We start from the raw sequence: 16296 nt of genomic DNA, 5'->3' as shown, positions 1-16296 counted from the left end.
TAGTACAGTCGCTGTGGAACATGACATTTACTCTGTTACTTCTGTTTCCAGCTATTCCTATTAATTCTGAACCCAACGAGACACCTTACTGTTGCACATAATTTCATTCATAGGCTTGCAAAAAGCTGCCAAAATATAGATACTTTTGAGCAGCATGATGGGGGACATAAGTATGTTTAAGCTAAGTGAGATGGGTGAAGACATACTCTGTGGAGAAAAAAATTATAGCATAGAGCGAAGTTCAGCAACTTGAACGGTGGAAATAGGCCAACAGCAGCATTTGGAATTACTGTTTTATTACACATAGAAGTATACCTTTTATTTTTAATAAACTATAATCAGTTGGCATTTCACACAAATCATATGACACATTTTCATCATTTTTGTATTTATTCAAATGCGTATTTATTCAACAAAAGGAGCAACAATTTATTCAACAAAGGAGCAAAATGTCAGCTTCAGTAAAGTCTATGGAATTACATAGGCCCTCCTCTTCAAATATCATTGTTTTGGGTTGCATTTGCAACAAAAGTTGAAATGTTTCTAATCAAAGTTTGTTTAAATATGCTAGATTTTAACAACATGCTTCTCAAGTGTTTGAATATTTAGAATTACTCTGTAATTACTTACTCTGTATTACTTGACACAGGATAGGTTCTTGTGGGCTGGCTTCGTGTGGCAAAGCATATGTTAGTCTAGTTTAAAAGCCTAAGCTAACTATGAAACATTGTTTCAGTTTACAGAAATTCAAAGATTGTAGATCGTCATTATTTATTACCCTCAGCGCAGGAAGAACCGTTACTGCACGTTCCCTCATGCCTCCTTACTGTGCCGTGCTACTATCTAAAGTTCAGGGTTCCATATCCTGAGCCACAGTTTTGCGTTGCACATAGACGGCCACAAGTGCTTAAATTTCCTCTTAAATAGACACCTGACTTCCTACAAGGAAGGGAGGAAGATGGAAATGCTTTTAATTATAAAACACTGCCTTGACTCTGTTTCACTATTAACAAATCTCATCATACATTCTTATTTAAAAATATATTTTGAAATGCTACATATGAACTGAGAATGGTATTAGTTTATTTACCACCACAATATAAAGTAGCAACAGTTTTAGAAAAAGGAAAAGTTTTAAATTAATTGATGAAGCTAGCATAGCTTTTTGAATATACATAAGTGCTCTCAAACACCTTCATGATGTTTAGACACTTAAAAAAAAATAAAGTAAAAAATGCACACTGGAAGTCATTCCTGCATTTCCTGCATCACTCTCTTACACTGTATTACAAAACGACTGCTTACACCCTCAGAAATGTAACTTCAGGGCAGTGGCAACATGTTCAGTTTTGTAAGTGTGATTACTTTATTGCACGTGTCACATGAATCAGAGACTGCACATACCCCAGTCAAAACACCTCCTAGATCTAGACACACAATGATTTGGAGACTCTGTAATGAACATGTTGTACTCTAAGCCTTTAAAGGAAACAACTCCATCAGCTTCACTTAAAAATTATCTGTGCAAAAGTACAGTATTTCATAAATAAACTTTACCCAAATATTACAGAAAAAAGCTTTGGGATACATTAAGTATAAATACAGTGACAGCTGAGCTGCAAATTTAATTTAGGTATATACAATAATATGCTCACCAGTTCTTTTCGCAGATGTACATTTAACCTCCCTGAGTCCTTTTCCATACTTAGTGACATGATACATTTTCAGATGCTTGTTCAGCAACAGCAACGATAGCTTCGGGGTTAGAGAGAAAGGTGGGAAGGAGTACGTCAAAGCGCACTCCATTTCATTTGTCACGGACTTTAAGCTTACTGTACTTTTGCTTCCAGGAGCCCACTGGTCATGACATGCTCATGACCACTCACGCAAGAACTGACGTGTCTTAGGGACTCTGCTCCAAGATAGGCCATTAAAAGTTCAGTGTGTCGGATTAATAATTGCATAAGGTCTTCAGCCAAACTCTCCATGGTTGAGTATCTCACCTTTTCAAAATCAAAAATGTCTTTGAGGAAGAAAAGCACTTGATCCTAGTAGAAGGAAAAAAAAAAGAAAACCTTGTATTCGCTTACAAGAAGGAAAAAAGTATGCAATGGTATTTCTTTTACACATTTCCTAAAAACATGCATTTATGTATTCTTTTGTGCTAAGATAGAAATGCACTAAAATAGGCTTTGCAAAACAGTTCTAGTTCTAAAAAAATTTAATAAGGAAATACTTATTTTCATGGTTTCTTAATGTTAGTCTTAATTTTAGGAAAATGCAAATGGGTGCCTATAAATAAGATCCTAATATATTCTAATCTGGAAGATTGTTGTTTGTTTTTTTTTTTAAATTATGATAAGTGGTAATATAAAAAAGGTTGCCAACCTTGAAGAAGCAGCATAGGTCATAAAGGGAATTTCTAGGGCCTAAGAAGCCCCATGCCAAAACAGGGCTGATATGTTCACATATGGCATAGAAATGTGCAAAAAATCCATCAGGTACCTAGTGATGTAAAAAGTATAGACAAAAGTTACACATAAAATTAAGTCTTCAGAAAGGCCTAACACACCTACTACTTCAGGGCTGTGGTAACTTTAACTTCTTTAAGTCACAGGGCAACTGTACAAACAAGTGTCATGTTTTTTTTAGAAAAGGTTTTTACTTCAGTGGTACTTTGTATTTTAAATATTTTAAGATTAATATGCATAAGCCCAAAAAGACCATGAACGATCTACTTTGACTCACATATGACAGAACAGACAATTTTATTCAGTTATTCCTGTTTGAGCCCCTATACACTATGTATAGCTGAAACTTGCAAAAAAGTAAGCAACTACACAGTTTTGAATCGAAAAAACCTACACCTGACAAGAATCCATCTGTAAGTCTAAAGAAAGACATAAAATATCAGTAAATGTCCATCCTGTTGTTACTTTTACAACCTACAGGCAGTCACAAAATATAATATAGTGTAAATTTATATATCATATATGAATGTACAGTTTATTTTATATACTCATAAACATATATTTTTAATTTTACAACAGTAGTTAATTTGTTAAAATAATAAAAATAGAAACGAATAATAAATTAAAATATAAAATACCACATAAAGAACTGCCTGTAAGTAAACTTAAGTTCATCAAACTCCTTTCAGTACAGTTAGTCTGTCCGTTACAAAGCCTTCCATGGCGCTCAACTTCACCCCCTTTTGAACAACTCCAGCAGCGCTGATGAAACTGGTCCCAAGGAGTAGAGTTACTCACATATTTACGAACTTATAAATAATGAAACTTAAGCAGACAAAGGAACTACAGAGTAAGGTAGTTGTGCATTGAAATAGAGATTAAAATAATAGGTTAATACAACATCTATTTTGGAGATACAATCCCTTCATATAAAACTAGCATAGAAAAGATCTATTTATATAACATTCCCAACCATATTGGCACAGGGATGAAACATCAAGTCTTAAGACATAACAGTAGCTGAAGACCTTTTACAAAATACCAACTTCCATTGGAAGCAACTTTTTTTTACAATTAAATATGTCTTCTTTAGCAGTGAGGAGTGATGTAAATAGCTATTCTTAGGATCAGAGGAAGGTGTCAGCACCAATCACTGGAGCAGAGGTTCCTCACCCGTGGTGTGCAAAACCCATCCTAATGGCTATGGGTGTCCTGCAGCAAGCCTCAACTCTGCTTTTGGACTTGCTACAGAGATGGGACATTTGCCTCCTAGGTCTAACAAAAGCCTCCAAAGGTCGAAGTAAGGAGCTGCCGGCACAGAGGAGTGCTACCTTGAAATCTGCTGAGTTCCTTCAGTGAGAGGCCAGGATGCAAAAGGGGGCAGAAGGAGGCGGCAACAGAGTTCCTGCTGCTCGTGAGCAAGAGGGTGCTTCAGGGAGGTAAAGAGACAGGACTGAATTTTACTTAGCTGTGGAGGATACAGGGAGATGGGGTTGAGAACCCTAACATAAGCAGGCGAGATGATACAAGATTAGTGACCTTGGTCTGCGAAAATCTAAGGTCCGTGTGTGGGCCATAAGTCAAAGAAATTACTGTGACCACTGTTCACTGGATCTAAACTAGGCTGAAAATCTTTCAGCTAAAACTTCTTGCTAAAAAACTGATATTAAGGCCCCATGAGCTGAACTTATACAATTGGCAGCCTCTCGTCTACAGGACTAAGGGTTGATCTGTAATTTATTTTGCCAAAGCTACAGGACAGAACTTCAAATTCTTGGGAGCTGATCAGTAACTTCAGTCCACATAATTTGGAAGGCAACTTACCTTCATTTGCTGTCTTTTCTGCTTCAGTACTGACCAACAGCTTGAAGCCACAGCCTAAATGTTAAAAACAAAACAAAACAAAAAGCCCCAAACCCTGCGTAACTTCATTATAAGAGAAATTATCTTTCAGCTTGAAAGAAGTGATCTGCAGACTACTGTATTTCTATATTTTGGGGATTTGCTTTTTCTTGAGTTTCAATCTTGTGACAATACAAAGTTTAAAACTATAAAATATCAGCTTATACAAATAACTAATTTTATATGTACTTCATATTTGTTATTTTCAGATCTTATTTTGCAACACTTTCTTTGTAATTTGCCATTCCTGACTGATTTTGCAGCTGCAACTGTTAGCAACTTTCACTGGTTTTAACTGAAGACCAGTCTCTTACAGACACCAAAGTGTGTGCTCAGACATAAGTAACTATTTTAGATATTAAATAGCATGTGAACACACTGAAATGTCTCTTTTCATTTCAGCAAAAACATTCTTGCAATAGCTTCAGATTCAGCAAAGGAGTTTTGTCCAAATATGGACCTGTGAAATCCAATATACCACTCGGCTCCTTCCCCTCATACCTTGTAACCATCCTCGCCCGATTCTCCTTCAAGACTGCAAAATCATTTACTACTCACAAAACACAATGTTATCACATAACTACAAAAATTAATATACACGTTACTTTTTCTTTTTATCCTTCTAAAGGGAATATTTCAATTGAAAGACAAAAATAAAAGGAAAACTAGCTTTTTATAGATATGAATGGATGAAATGACAGTAGTGTCTCTACCAGCTGACCATGGCAGTAGCCTGTATGTCTGTAACAGAGGGATGAGATCTATTTGACAAATAAACAGGCACATCTGAAAAAGCATGAAACGTTATCAACGTTTTAATGCCTGTATTGTATTAATTTACTTTTGTTTGCTTGCAACTTTGTTCCTTATTGCTAGATCTCTGGTCTATGAACCAAAAACTTTATCTAATATCTAAGATGTGGCTAACAGAAACTTCCCTTCTAAGATTCTACTTCCCCAGAGAAAACTAATTTTTTCCAGTTAAATTGTTTTCTGCCATACATTCAATCATTCTATTTATTTTGGGCCCAGACTTGTAGCTTTTAAATTGCTATCATGAAAAACCTGATAATACAATCAGTTATTTTTTTCTGAGAAATATTTCAGGTATATATTCAGTTATATGGAAGCTGAATTAGACTTTATAATGAAGGATGGTGTTGTTTCTCTGCTTCAATATTAATGCTATTATCAAGACAATATATACAGTCTTTATCCTGCAGTTGTTGGATTTATTCTCATTTTTACATTGTGCTTTAAGAATATAAAGCACAGATCGCTGGAAGAATAGTTTCAGCACATACAGAAATTTGATATGAGAATGCTCACACCAATGTTATATTGATCATACCATCTACGTATTGTAACGTACTACAGAAAAACGATTATGAAAATTAGACATAAATACTTACTGTTTCTTTGAAAGAGGAATTTAGCCAGCGATTATTTACTACATTCTGTATAGATATTGGTGGATTTTCTAAATCTTCAAATGAATCCATTAATATGAAGTCCAGAACAACGTCATAAAAATTCAGGTTTTTCACCTATATTAAATCAGAACATGATCTAAGTAACCTAGTTTCGCTTTCAGCAATGGAATTCAGCACGCACCATATTCTAACTCTGTACTAACATGCAGATTTATAATTATTTTTAATGAATATTAAAGATACTTTGTCAGTAAATGAAAAGTTAAAAAAAACATCACGTGCTTTCTGGTACTAAACTGCAGTGGTGGATGCCAGTTCTCTAAATCGGCAAAGTAAACAAAAAGAGTTGCCTTTCCCACAATTCTGAACTGTAAAAAGTTATTTTTAGATGCTACAGTTTGCATAATTAAGGGTAAAAGCACTTTTCAGAAATTCAGACTCACTCCTCTAGCAGCAAGTTCCATTTCAGTATTATCCCAGTGATCTGTTTGCTCCAAAAAATATATCATTTCATCAAAGACATCTTCAAATTTCTTTGGATTCTGTAAAGTAAAAGCAACGAGTATCAAGCAAACTTAACAAGAGAGATGGTTAATTTACACTGGAAACTGAATTCTGGTAGAATTTACATTAACAATAAAACATTAGTTAAAAAAGGCTTTTACCTTTCGTGCTCTCACAATTAAAGCAGACAAAATTTTTCTTCCACTTTCAGCAAGAAATATTCTGTTTGCTGTTTCTGAAAGAATTATCTAGAAAAGGTTTCAGAAAATATAGACATATTCACAAATATAGACATATTCATTCAAAATATAGACATATTCATTCATATTCTGTTTGCTGTTTCTGAAAGAATTATCTAGAAAAGGTTTCAGAAAATATAGACATATTCATTCACAGGTTATACTAAGTGACCTTAAACACTTCTATCAAATTTAGTATAATTATAACCACTAATACAGTAGGCAAGTTCCTAACAAGCCGTTGGCGCACAGCTCCCAAAGCTAATCACAAAACTGGGACTCCTCTGCAAATATGTCCCATTTTAGAATTACAGAATTGTAAAAGCAACAAGAAAATATTTAATTACAGAATATGTTATAAAAATGGTTGCACAGGTAGTGGCATTGATAGTTTCAACACCACGTACTTTAGGCTTAACAAGACAGACAAAGCACTCTCCTTACTATTTACCTGAAAAGCTTGTCGAATACAGTGAAGCTTAGCAAGGAAGTCACTGTCTCCTAGACATTCAAACATTTCAGTCCTATGTAAAACAGAAAAGTTTGCAAAGACCATTAAAAAAAGAAGCACAAGAAAAATCAACTAATCCCTAGAAAAAACGCCTAGTGCAAGTAACTTCTAAAAAATGAGTTCTATATAGAATACTTCACTTTAATTCTTGCTTTTCTTGCAAATAATTAAGTAGACATAAAGCAATACCTTAACACTCGTGAATAAATTTTGCCTTCTTCTGCTAAGTGCATAGCTTCTTCATACAACGGGCAATGGCAAAGGGAATCTAGACCATACGTATTACGAATCTCTCTGTGCTCTGTAAGCTGAAAAAAAATTTTTTGAAGTTCATTAAAGAGCTTGCTAACATAATTTTTGTACCGATAAAACAAATTAAAGAAGTTTTCCTGATAACTCTACTAAAAGATGTCTCCTTTTCTACATCTGCTTAAAACAATGGGGCAACACTCAACTGGTAAACAGAAGAGAAACACCACACTTAACAAAACTGTTACTTCGTAACTTTCAAAAGTTTAGTTAATAAAATGGATGTAGCTTTGGTTTGTTTTTAATTTGCCTAGTTAAATCTAATGGGTCTCAAAGCTGTTAAAAAAAAATTGTCAGGACACAAAGTGCAGAGCGATTGCATCATGCAAATCTTTAGGAAGCTGGAAATAGTAACATCCTCCTACAAAGCACATTGTATGAAGCATGAGCATCCAGCATTTTACTACAGGCTCCCAAAAAGCTTTTTTATTATCAGTAGTTTTAATTCTGTGGTTATCATATAAATTAACATGAACTCACAGACATTTTTAGAGCAAGAAAAAACAAAAGAACTCCTGTTTAAAGGATACCATATTTAATCCACAAAACAATGGCTAGCTCCAATTCCCAGTACAAACATTACATTATACTATTAATGATGAAAAAAAAAAATAAATCAGAGGCTTACACATCCTTCATTTTTTTGCGGGTTTTTTGTTGTTTTTTTTTTAATATCCTGCATGGGGGAAACAAACCTGTGCTTCCAGGCTATAAAAACAGAGCCTAGAAACATATTTAAAAAATAATTCTCACAGTAATGGAATTATATAAAAATAGTTACCCTATATCTTAGAAAGATCAAAAAAATCAGATTAAAATATAACTTTATGTTAAACTTCCATTAAAATTTTCACATAAATATATGCTGAAAGTTTTTCCTATCACTAAGGACATCCAGGCAAGTGCTGGCACGAGACTTCATAAAGACACCAAGAAGTACGCTTCCAGCATGTCTTCTCCACAGACTTTAGTTGAGCCAATTACAGCAACAGCAGTTTCTCCAAGCAGGCTCGCCTGCTAAAGGGAAGAATACAAGCACGTGCCAATACCTATTTTTGTCCATGTAAATATTTAAGCACATGAATAAGTTACAGAGATTTCAGTACAGAGTTGGTATTCTGACAAGTGTCACACATCATTAGATGGTATATATTTGCTGGAACTTACACTGATGTTCTGAATCACTCATACCAGTATCCTTTTACTGTAAGCAAATACATACAATTACTTTCTTAAAATCGTCAGGTTCCATTTTAAATTTATTTGTTTGGGTTAAAAAAAATAAAAAACCCCTGTATTCCTGTACAGATTTCTATGGAGTTTTCAAATTGAGACTCAAGTGACGAGACAATAGCTAGGGAATAAGTGAAGGAATAAAAGTTTTAAGGTCAAAAAAAATACTATACTTAAATGAGTAATGTACACTTTCAGAATTCATCTAGCTTGAAAGTATTTCCACTTTAAAAATACATTTTTGTTTACCAGTTGTTTCACTTGGAAAAACAGAGTAGAATAAGCTGACTTTTCAAAAAAGATTTACAGCTATTAAGACCAAAGATTTCATTCCAGTTTAACAATTTAACATCATAGCGCCAAATTGCGTTTTGGATTTCCTAATTCAAAAAGCCCAACTGAAAATTTATGTTCTTATTAAACAAAGGAAGCCACACAGCTTTTAATTGAACATGTATGTGAAAATATACAGGAAGGAATAACTTAACCAACTCGAAGAAACAGGAATATACTGATTTCTTTCAGACATAAGAAATCAATATACATACAGACACAAACATGTATAGATACACACATGTATATATAGTGTAATAGTTAAAACAGGTATAAACAAGAACAAGTGAAAAAATCTTTACTCCAGAATTTGGTTTTCTACATTACGGTTAAGAAAGTATTCACTGCAGAACGATACATACATGTTTTCCAAGATAAAGACCAAAACAGAACACAAATAAGTATACTAATTTATTTCTTACCTGATCCAGCTACTACTGAAGCCATAAAACTTTCCATTTACTTTATTTCATTTGCAAAGCATGAGAAGAAATAGGTTGTGAACACATATGCACTTTGTAAACAGCTGCCCCTCTCTTGGAGGTAATCATTTCTGTGGTAAAAGGGATTATATTAGTTTTCTCTAGTGAACTTCAGGCAAATCACCTTCTTCAGATATTTAGGCAAACTAACTGACCGTGGCTAAATTAGGACTCGCGATTTCTACAGCGAGATGCAGGGAATCTCCATCTGCCGCCAGCAAGCCTGAGATGGTAACATCTTTAGCACATGGAGATGTCTGACCATAGCCTCTGTGGTTACAGATGAGCATAGAATCCGATACCTGGGAGTTGGATGAGGCCCTTGATTGTATTTAGCTTTTTTATTGTTCATAAACTTCCTCTCATGCTAGCAGATGAAATAAAATAGCTGTGTTACTGTGGTAATGTGTATTACTGAGCTCAAAAGAAGCAAGCAGTTAAATCAACCAGCCACTAAGAAGGAGAGAAGGATCTAACTGTTCTTCTGCTGAGAAGATGGTTTTGATTACAGATTGAAGTTAGTCCCGACCAATAACATTCGGAAAGGGGATACAAATTCCTCTATCCCTGACTTCTCTTAGCATGCAAAAAGAGAGGAGAAAAACCAAAACAAACTGAAAACCAGAAACTAAAACGACCTCTAAGTTTAACTAGAGAAGGTGTTTTCCAGACAAGCTCTGAAGCTGCATCATAATGCTCCTGGAGTCATCATGGATTTTCTTTTGATGCTTTCTAGTATTTAAAAATATGTTTATAGATAAACATGTTATATGTAGAAATAAACTATATATATATAACATACAGTATTATATTTTAAACAGCCTTACAAACATTCAGTAATGGCCATTCTTTTTGAGATGAAGTAAGGTGAAAGCTTGCCTATATAAACATTCTAGTTCAAAGAAAATGAGTTGAAGATGCTCCGAACACACATCCATGTTTCTAACATAGCAGAGTTCAGCTATTAGAAGAACAGACAAATCATATATGATGTTTAACAATATGCAGAGCATACAACATTTTCCAGATAAGAACTTCTCAAGCTGACACAAAAGACAAAATAACTCTTTCATGTAGCCTCCAAGGACTTGCTACCTTTGAGGAAAAAGGTGAAGAGAAAGATTAGTTTTAAATGAGGTGGTTCACTATAACTACCTTATACGAATCAGCATCCATTTATGGTATGTATTCAGGTACCTACTTTTTAGCCCACTATGTACCCCTATGCACCTACGTAAATGTAACTTTCCTCAACAGTGGTTCGGTATTTATCAGAAGTTTGCAGAAAGCCCCAGCATCCCACATCTTGTCATCACAGGTAAGTTGGACTCTTGAAAGCTCTTCAAGTCCTTTCTTGCCATTCTGTAGTGAACACTTCTTTGCACAACCACTGTCAGTTTGAAACTCTTAACACATCACTAAGGATGAAAAAGTGCTCTGTGCACAGCTACCAAAAGTGCTGGTAGTTGTGAGTAATGCAGAGGCTTGTGATGATGGACCTGATGTGCCAGCCTTTAAGTGCCTGCTATTTCCTCAGGGTCATGGGGGGTTACATGAAGAAGGGTATGAAAACGCAGACAAAGAAGAGATGAAAAGATTAATCACGCTATAGCAGCAATCTAATCTTGTAATGCTTTACTTCTATCCATTCAAGGTTCAGGAAAGACAGTGGCTATTGGTGACCACTGCGCAGGACATTTATGATAACCTGCAGTGGATACTTAACCTCATTATGCTGAAATAATACGTACATCTTCAAAACTCCAAAGCTTGTAGCAATACTTGTGTCTCTACACAGAGTGCTGGAAAGCAGCCTCAGAAGATTACTACATGGATTGGTTTTGTTCAGATGCTAATCAGTTTTCTCTGGACAGTTCAGCTTTAAGGCTGCATCTGCCAGTAATGAGATGCTGAAACCATTGTTGTAAAGCATCAAACCTCTGGAGGCTGCAATAGTTTTTAAGCCTGGGATTCCCTGACTGCCTTGGGCTAATGAGCAGACTCAGTACTCTTACTTGCCACCTACCAGTTGTTTCTTAATAAGCAGAAAAAATTCTCAGCTGTGCAAAGACCTTGTTGACCACCAAAACAACCACCTACATGAATGTAACAAAAATAAACAATGCTAGACCTTTTAGGAATTCTTTCTCGCTCCCTCTATTAAAAAGGTCAATTTACTGGCAGAGTCAGCATTCCTTACATTCTGAGAAACTCTGCTTGTCCTATATTAAAATGGCTGACGATGATCTCTTTCTCCAGGTATCTTTACTTTTTAAAAGACTTTTGAGTGTGGTGCATTCTTCTAACAGGAAGGAATGTATTTTCAGGAACTTCTTCTATACTTGTATGTATATATCACAAGATACCTGATACATTTTCTTTCAGGAAAACACACATACAGAACATGATTTTTTAATCTGTATTATTGCTGCAACTTTATTAATTTTAAGCATAATGAAGAATGTGAATTCATAATGTTCTGTGCATTAGCGGTACTTGCCAGGTGGAATAATCCTCAGCTCTGTGCTGTGTCTGGTACATAGGCTTTTGCCTACATAATACCTACAAGGATGTATTATGGTACAAAAATTAGTTCAGTGCTAATATATGGATTTGTTACAAACGTTACATGTATTTCCTAGGAATTAAAAACCATATAGTATGAGCCATCCGTGTATTGGAACACACTTGGCTATTAGATGAAACTCCTCCTTGTCCTAGAAGTGAAAACATGTAATATACTATGCAAATACCATACATAGCTATGGTTTCAGTTAGAGGACAAAGACCAACTCCAGATTTTATTTCGTTATTTTTAAGGCTTTTAGTGCAACATTTAATGACTTGTTGGCCTAAGTTTTCCTATTCATAGCCATACAGCAAGCAACCAGTTGTCCTTGGAGGTATTCAAAGGAATCTGGTTCCCGTTGATCACTCTTCATTGCCACATGGAAAACTTTTCCCCACAACGGAATCTTTTTAACTGGAGCTACATCTATAAGGATGCAGAAGACAAATAACGGAAGGGGAAAAAAACCTCAAACCAACACAAATGAAGCACCAAGTCTGAGGAATTTGTTAGAAAGAACACAGGAACGGGAGGTGTTTCTCAAAGTGGAACAGAACTTTTCTGTTGCCTACACCACCACCACTGTTTGTTGGCAGGCAGAAAGCTTCCACTGCTGATGATATGAACAGACAAGCTTTATTTCTGGATATCATGCTTCACTGGACACCATGAAATCTTTTGAGTTTACCCACAAGTAGTAGGCAGTGGTTAGTGGCACACTTCAGGTACAGGTTCTTCAAAGAAACAGTTTTACTGTTAACAGAATGAAAGACTTCAGGGATTAATTCTTTCCTCCCTTTCTCCACGTTTTAAGCTTATAAATGAGGCACTTCCATACCTCATTAAAGCTGTTAGAATAGGGAGCTCCTTATAATTTGCTACCCAGGGCATGCAATAAGTATACATTAATTAATTATTATTTAATATTAACATGCAGGACTGCTGTACTACATTTGTTTTTGAGGTAAGACAATAAATAATCCACATCATATTGGACAGATGACATGAACATGGAGGGAGTGACCAGGATAAGAACAGTACAACCTGAGAAGATCAGATTAGTGATTACGGTCCCACTTTTGAAGGCAGTCAGAACATAGGAGGGCATGTCTCCAATTTTTATGATGAAACAGGAAAAAACTAAACCAAACACCTCACTTATAAATGCCACAGGAATACATCTTACTGTTACTTGCCAACATTATTCCCTCTGGTATTCCCTACTTCAGGAAAGGAATAAAACATCTATCTGGAAACCAGGAAAAAGGTAACACTATCTTTCAGTGACAGGACTCTTTTTGAGTGCTATCTGAATCCAAAATTCAATTTCAGTCACTTTGAAGGTTTTGGTGCCACATACAAATAACTACAGGCATACAGAAACTGGTGTTTTCCCTGTTATCAAAGCCTGCTTCTTCCTGTGCTGTTTTGTTTTAATAGATTTGAACTAAGAAAAAGACAACCTTAGTAAAGGAATCACTGATAAAAAAAGAGGAGCTAAGGCTTTACACATAAGTCTAAACAAAAAGTTTTCTAAGCTTTGGACTGAGTTAACATTTTAATAAAGAAAGCAAAATTTATTTGATAATAGAACTACAGATTCAGATCTAGTCAAGATATGAAAGTAAGACATGATAAATGTATGTGCCCTGAGAACGGAGAGGCAGCAATTAAGCTGTCAGGGAGAGCAGGAAAGAGCTTCTATTGGAAAGATGGAAAAGCCGCCAGGGAAGAGAGGGTGGAGACCTTTATCTGGCACATTCACTGCTGTATTCTTGCCAAAGGTGGCAGCTATTTCGATCACACGGTAGGTAAGTTAGCAAGGATATGAAAAGGAGACTAACCCTCATAACCACAAGTTGATGGCAGATGGTCTCAAAGGAGGAAGAAAATACCATTATTTATCACAGTAGAGAGTATCAATAACTTAATTAGGGCAAATGGTTGTGCTTACCAACCCTTCTGCAGTGCTTCTGAGAGCCTATGTGTTAAAGAATGGAAATCTGTCTGGGCTTGGGGACAGCAACTGTCTGTCTAAATCATCTTTATAAGGATTTGGGCATCTGTGTATTGTAGGTGTCCAGACTGGCACAATTCTGCACGAGAAGTCATCAAGTGCATGATCCTCAGCATCCTCTTGATTATCAGCCATAGCCAAGATGAAGTTTTGGCATACCCTACTGCTATCCTGTAGAGCTCATCAAAAGGGCATGTGGTTTAAACTCTGCCAACTGTCCCAGTTTTGTACAGTTCTTTTCTTGAACACCATCTTCCCATGTTTCGTCCGAATATAACACAGCAAAACATTCTTTTTGCCCCTAAACAGCATTCCTATCAACTTCCATCAAGACATCTATTTACGTCTTGTTTTAGGACTCCCTAAATCTTTGCTGTTATCTCTCCTGAGGGCAGCAAACTGAATTTGACTTGACTGTGTGTCAACACTGAAACATGAAAATACTTTCCAGTGTCTAAAACCAGAGTCACACAAAATACTCAATCCTGCTACCTGGGATGGGATGCAATGTAGATGAAGGATGGTTAACTGTCAACGTACAGCTTGTAGCACCATGTGACCTCAAAAAACGTTGCTACCTTGTAATTTCCAGGAAGGTGAAATTACTAACGATTCCAGCAGGGCAAAGATCACACAGCAGTATACACACTTACATGAATTTCAGATTTAAAAACTTTGCTAAACGTTTCTATCAGCACACAAAGTTTAGGGTAGTTACTAAAATTGTAGCTGCAGTCAGGGAGCATATGATGAAAGAAAAACTGTCTGTTTGCACATGAGCTCAGGCAAATCCAAAGCTGAAAAAGGCTCAAACCTCTTAGCCTGAAACATCCCACTTTTTTGTGAGTGCAAGAATAACAAAATGAAAGAAGTAGACAAGCAAGAAACAGCTACCTGACATCATCATGTCTAAAATAAAAAGATCTGTCATGTCAGTTCTAATCCAGTTACATTGAAGTGATCACTGTTCTCTACTAACAGCTGACATACACTGAGAAGTAGTTATTACTCCTTCTCATTGCCATAGTTATTTGCAGTACTAATTTACAGTGTTTTTTCCCCCAGAGGACAGGCAAAACTTTACATCGAGGTAACACTATATTCATAAGAAAAGACCAATTCACAGCTTTATTTTACCTGCACTACACAATGATGCCCCAGTAGCTACTACTAGAGAGCTAACGGGCCCAGTAGTTTTAAGCCTAGCAGCTCATATTTAATCCAGAATTTTCATGGTGTTCTGGTTCGAAGACCAAACTTCAAGTTGTTTATGGCTTTGTTCATCTTCAGAACTCCTATCAGCTGAGAATTTTAACAGATTCTTCAATAAAATCTGAGAAAGGAGATCAGAGAGCTTGTTCTATTGGCAAAGGCTAGAACAGCTGGAAAGGAACAGAAAATCTTCATAACTTTGTTCTGGAAAAAAGAGTTGACAGAAGTGGCTTTGAGGTATCAAAATGTGGAGAATGTTTTCAGGATATGTAAAGACAATTCCATTGCCAATTTTGACTCAAATGTTTCTTAAGCAAATATTGAAACTGTTTAGCTTCAGGATAGGATGGTTATTCCACTGAAGGGATACATCCTGGGTGTGGGGGGTTTGTTTGTTTGGTTTGTTTTTTTAAGCCAAGCAACACAAATGAGCTTAAGGGATTGTTCCCATCTCCACACACTTGCAAACACACTCAGAAAGTTCATAAAAAGGAGAGAGATACAAAGCGTAAAACTATAATGGTTTAGAGCTCCTCTCAAGAGCTGATAGAGTTAACGCGAGCTTGAATTGTGGTCTTGTCCAAATTACAGGAAAGAGTAACCAGTCGCTACAGACACAATCTTAGTTAGGAATGAATGCAAGGCATACCATCACCACTTAATCTGAATTACTAAATCAAGACAATCACAGTTGAATGTGAATTACTAAATCAAAGTAATTGTATCATGGAAAAACAAACCATAAAATAGACATTCAAAAGATAATTTCAAAATGCAATTCTCTCTCTTTTTACAACTGTCTGAGTTTAGTAGCTTAGTTGTACTGCATACATGATAGCAATATCTAACACAGAATGTACCTATTGAGACCAATTGCCTTTCCTGTAATTTGGAGAAGAGTGCTATTCAAGATCACTTCAGCTCCTGAGAGGTTATAAAAGGAGATATTCCTCATTCAAATAAGTGTGTTGCTGTATATAAAATTCTTTCAAACACTTCAAGGGAGCAGTAGCAGATTTCAGCTAATAGAAAATACCCTGTTATCCAAAGATTATTTCTTTATGTATCCTTTGTAGTCTTA

At 35.8% G+C, this 16296-nt stretch overlaps 1 protein-coding gene across 1 annotated transcript in view; it reads right to left on the bottom strand.

Moving 5' to 3' along the window:
* Nucleotides 1–1829: 1829 nt before the first annotated feature.
* The window catches only part of FAM73A (family with sequence similarity 73, member A), a 39071-nt gene continuing 24604 nt past the window's right edge, over nt 1830–16296 (bottom strand). Inside the window, exons 8-15 of the mRNA XM_009884690.1 lie at nt 7250–7368; nt 7001–7073; nt 6472–6558; nt 6250–6348; nt 5786–5920; nt 4296–4349; nt 2389–2505; nt 1830–2048 (exon numbers count right to left, since the gene is read on the bottom strand). Coding sequence (XP_009882992.1) covers nt 1830–2048; nt 2389–2505; nt 4296–4349; nt 5786–5920; nt 6250–6348; nt 6472–6558; nt 7001–7073; nt 7250–7368 — 903 coding nt within the window. The remainder of the gene's footprint in view (nt 2049–2388; nt 2506–4295; nt 4350–5785; nt 5921–6249; nt 6349–6471; nt 6559–7000; nt 7074–7249; nt 7369–16296) is intronic.

Source organism: Charadrius vociferus, unplaced genomic scaffold (genome assembly GCF_000708025.1).
Source record: "Charadrius vociferus isolate BGI_N301 unplaced genomic scaffold, ASM70802v2 scaffold163, whole genome shotgun sequence".
NCBI lineage: Eukaryota > Metazoa > Chordata > Aves > Charadriiformes > Charadriidae > Charadrius > Charadrius vociferus.
This window is presented reverse-complemented; position numbering and strand designations above follow the sequence as displayed.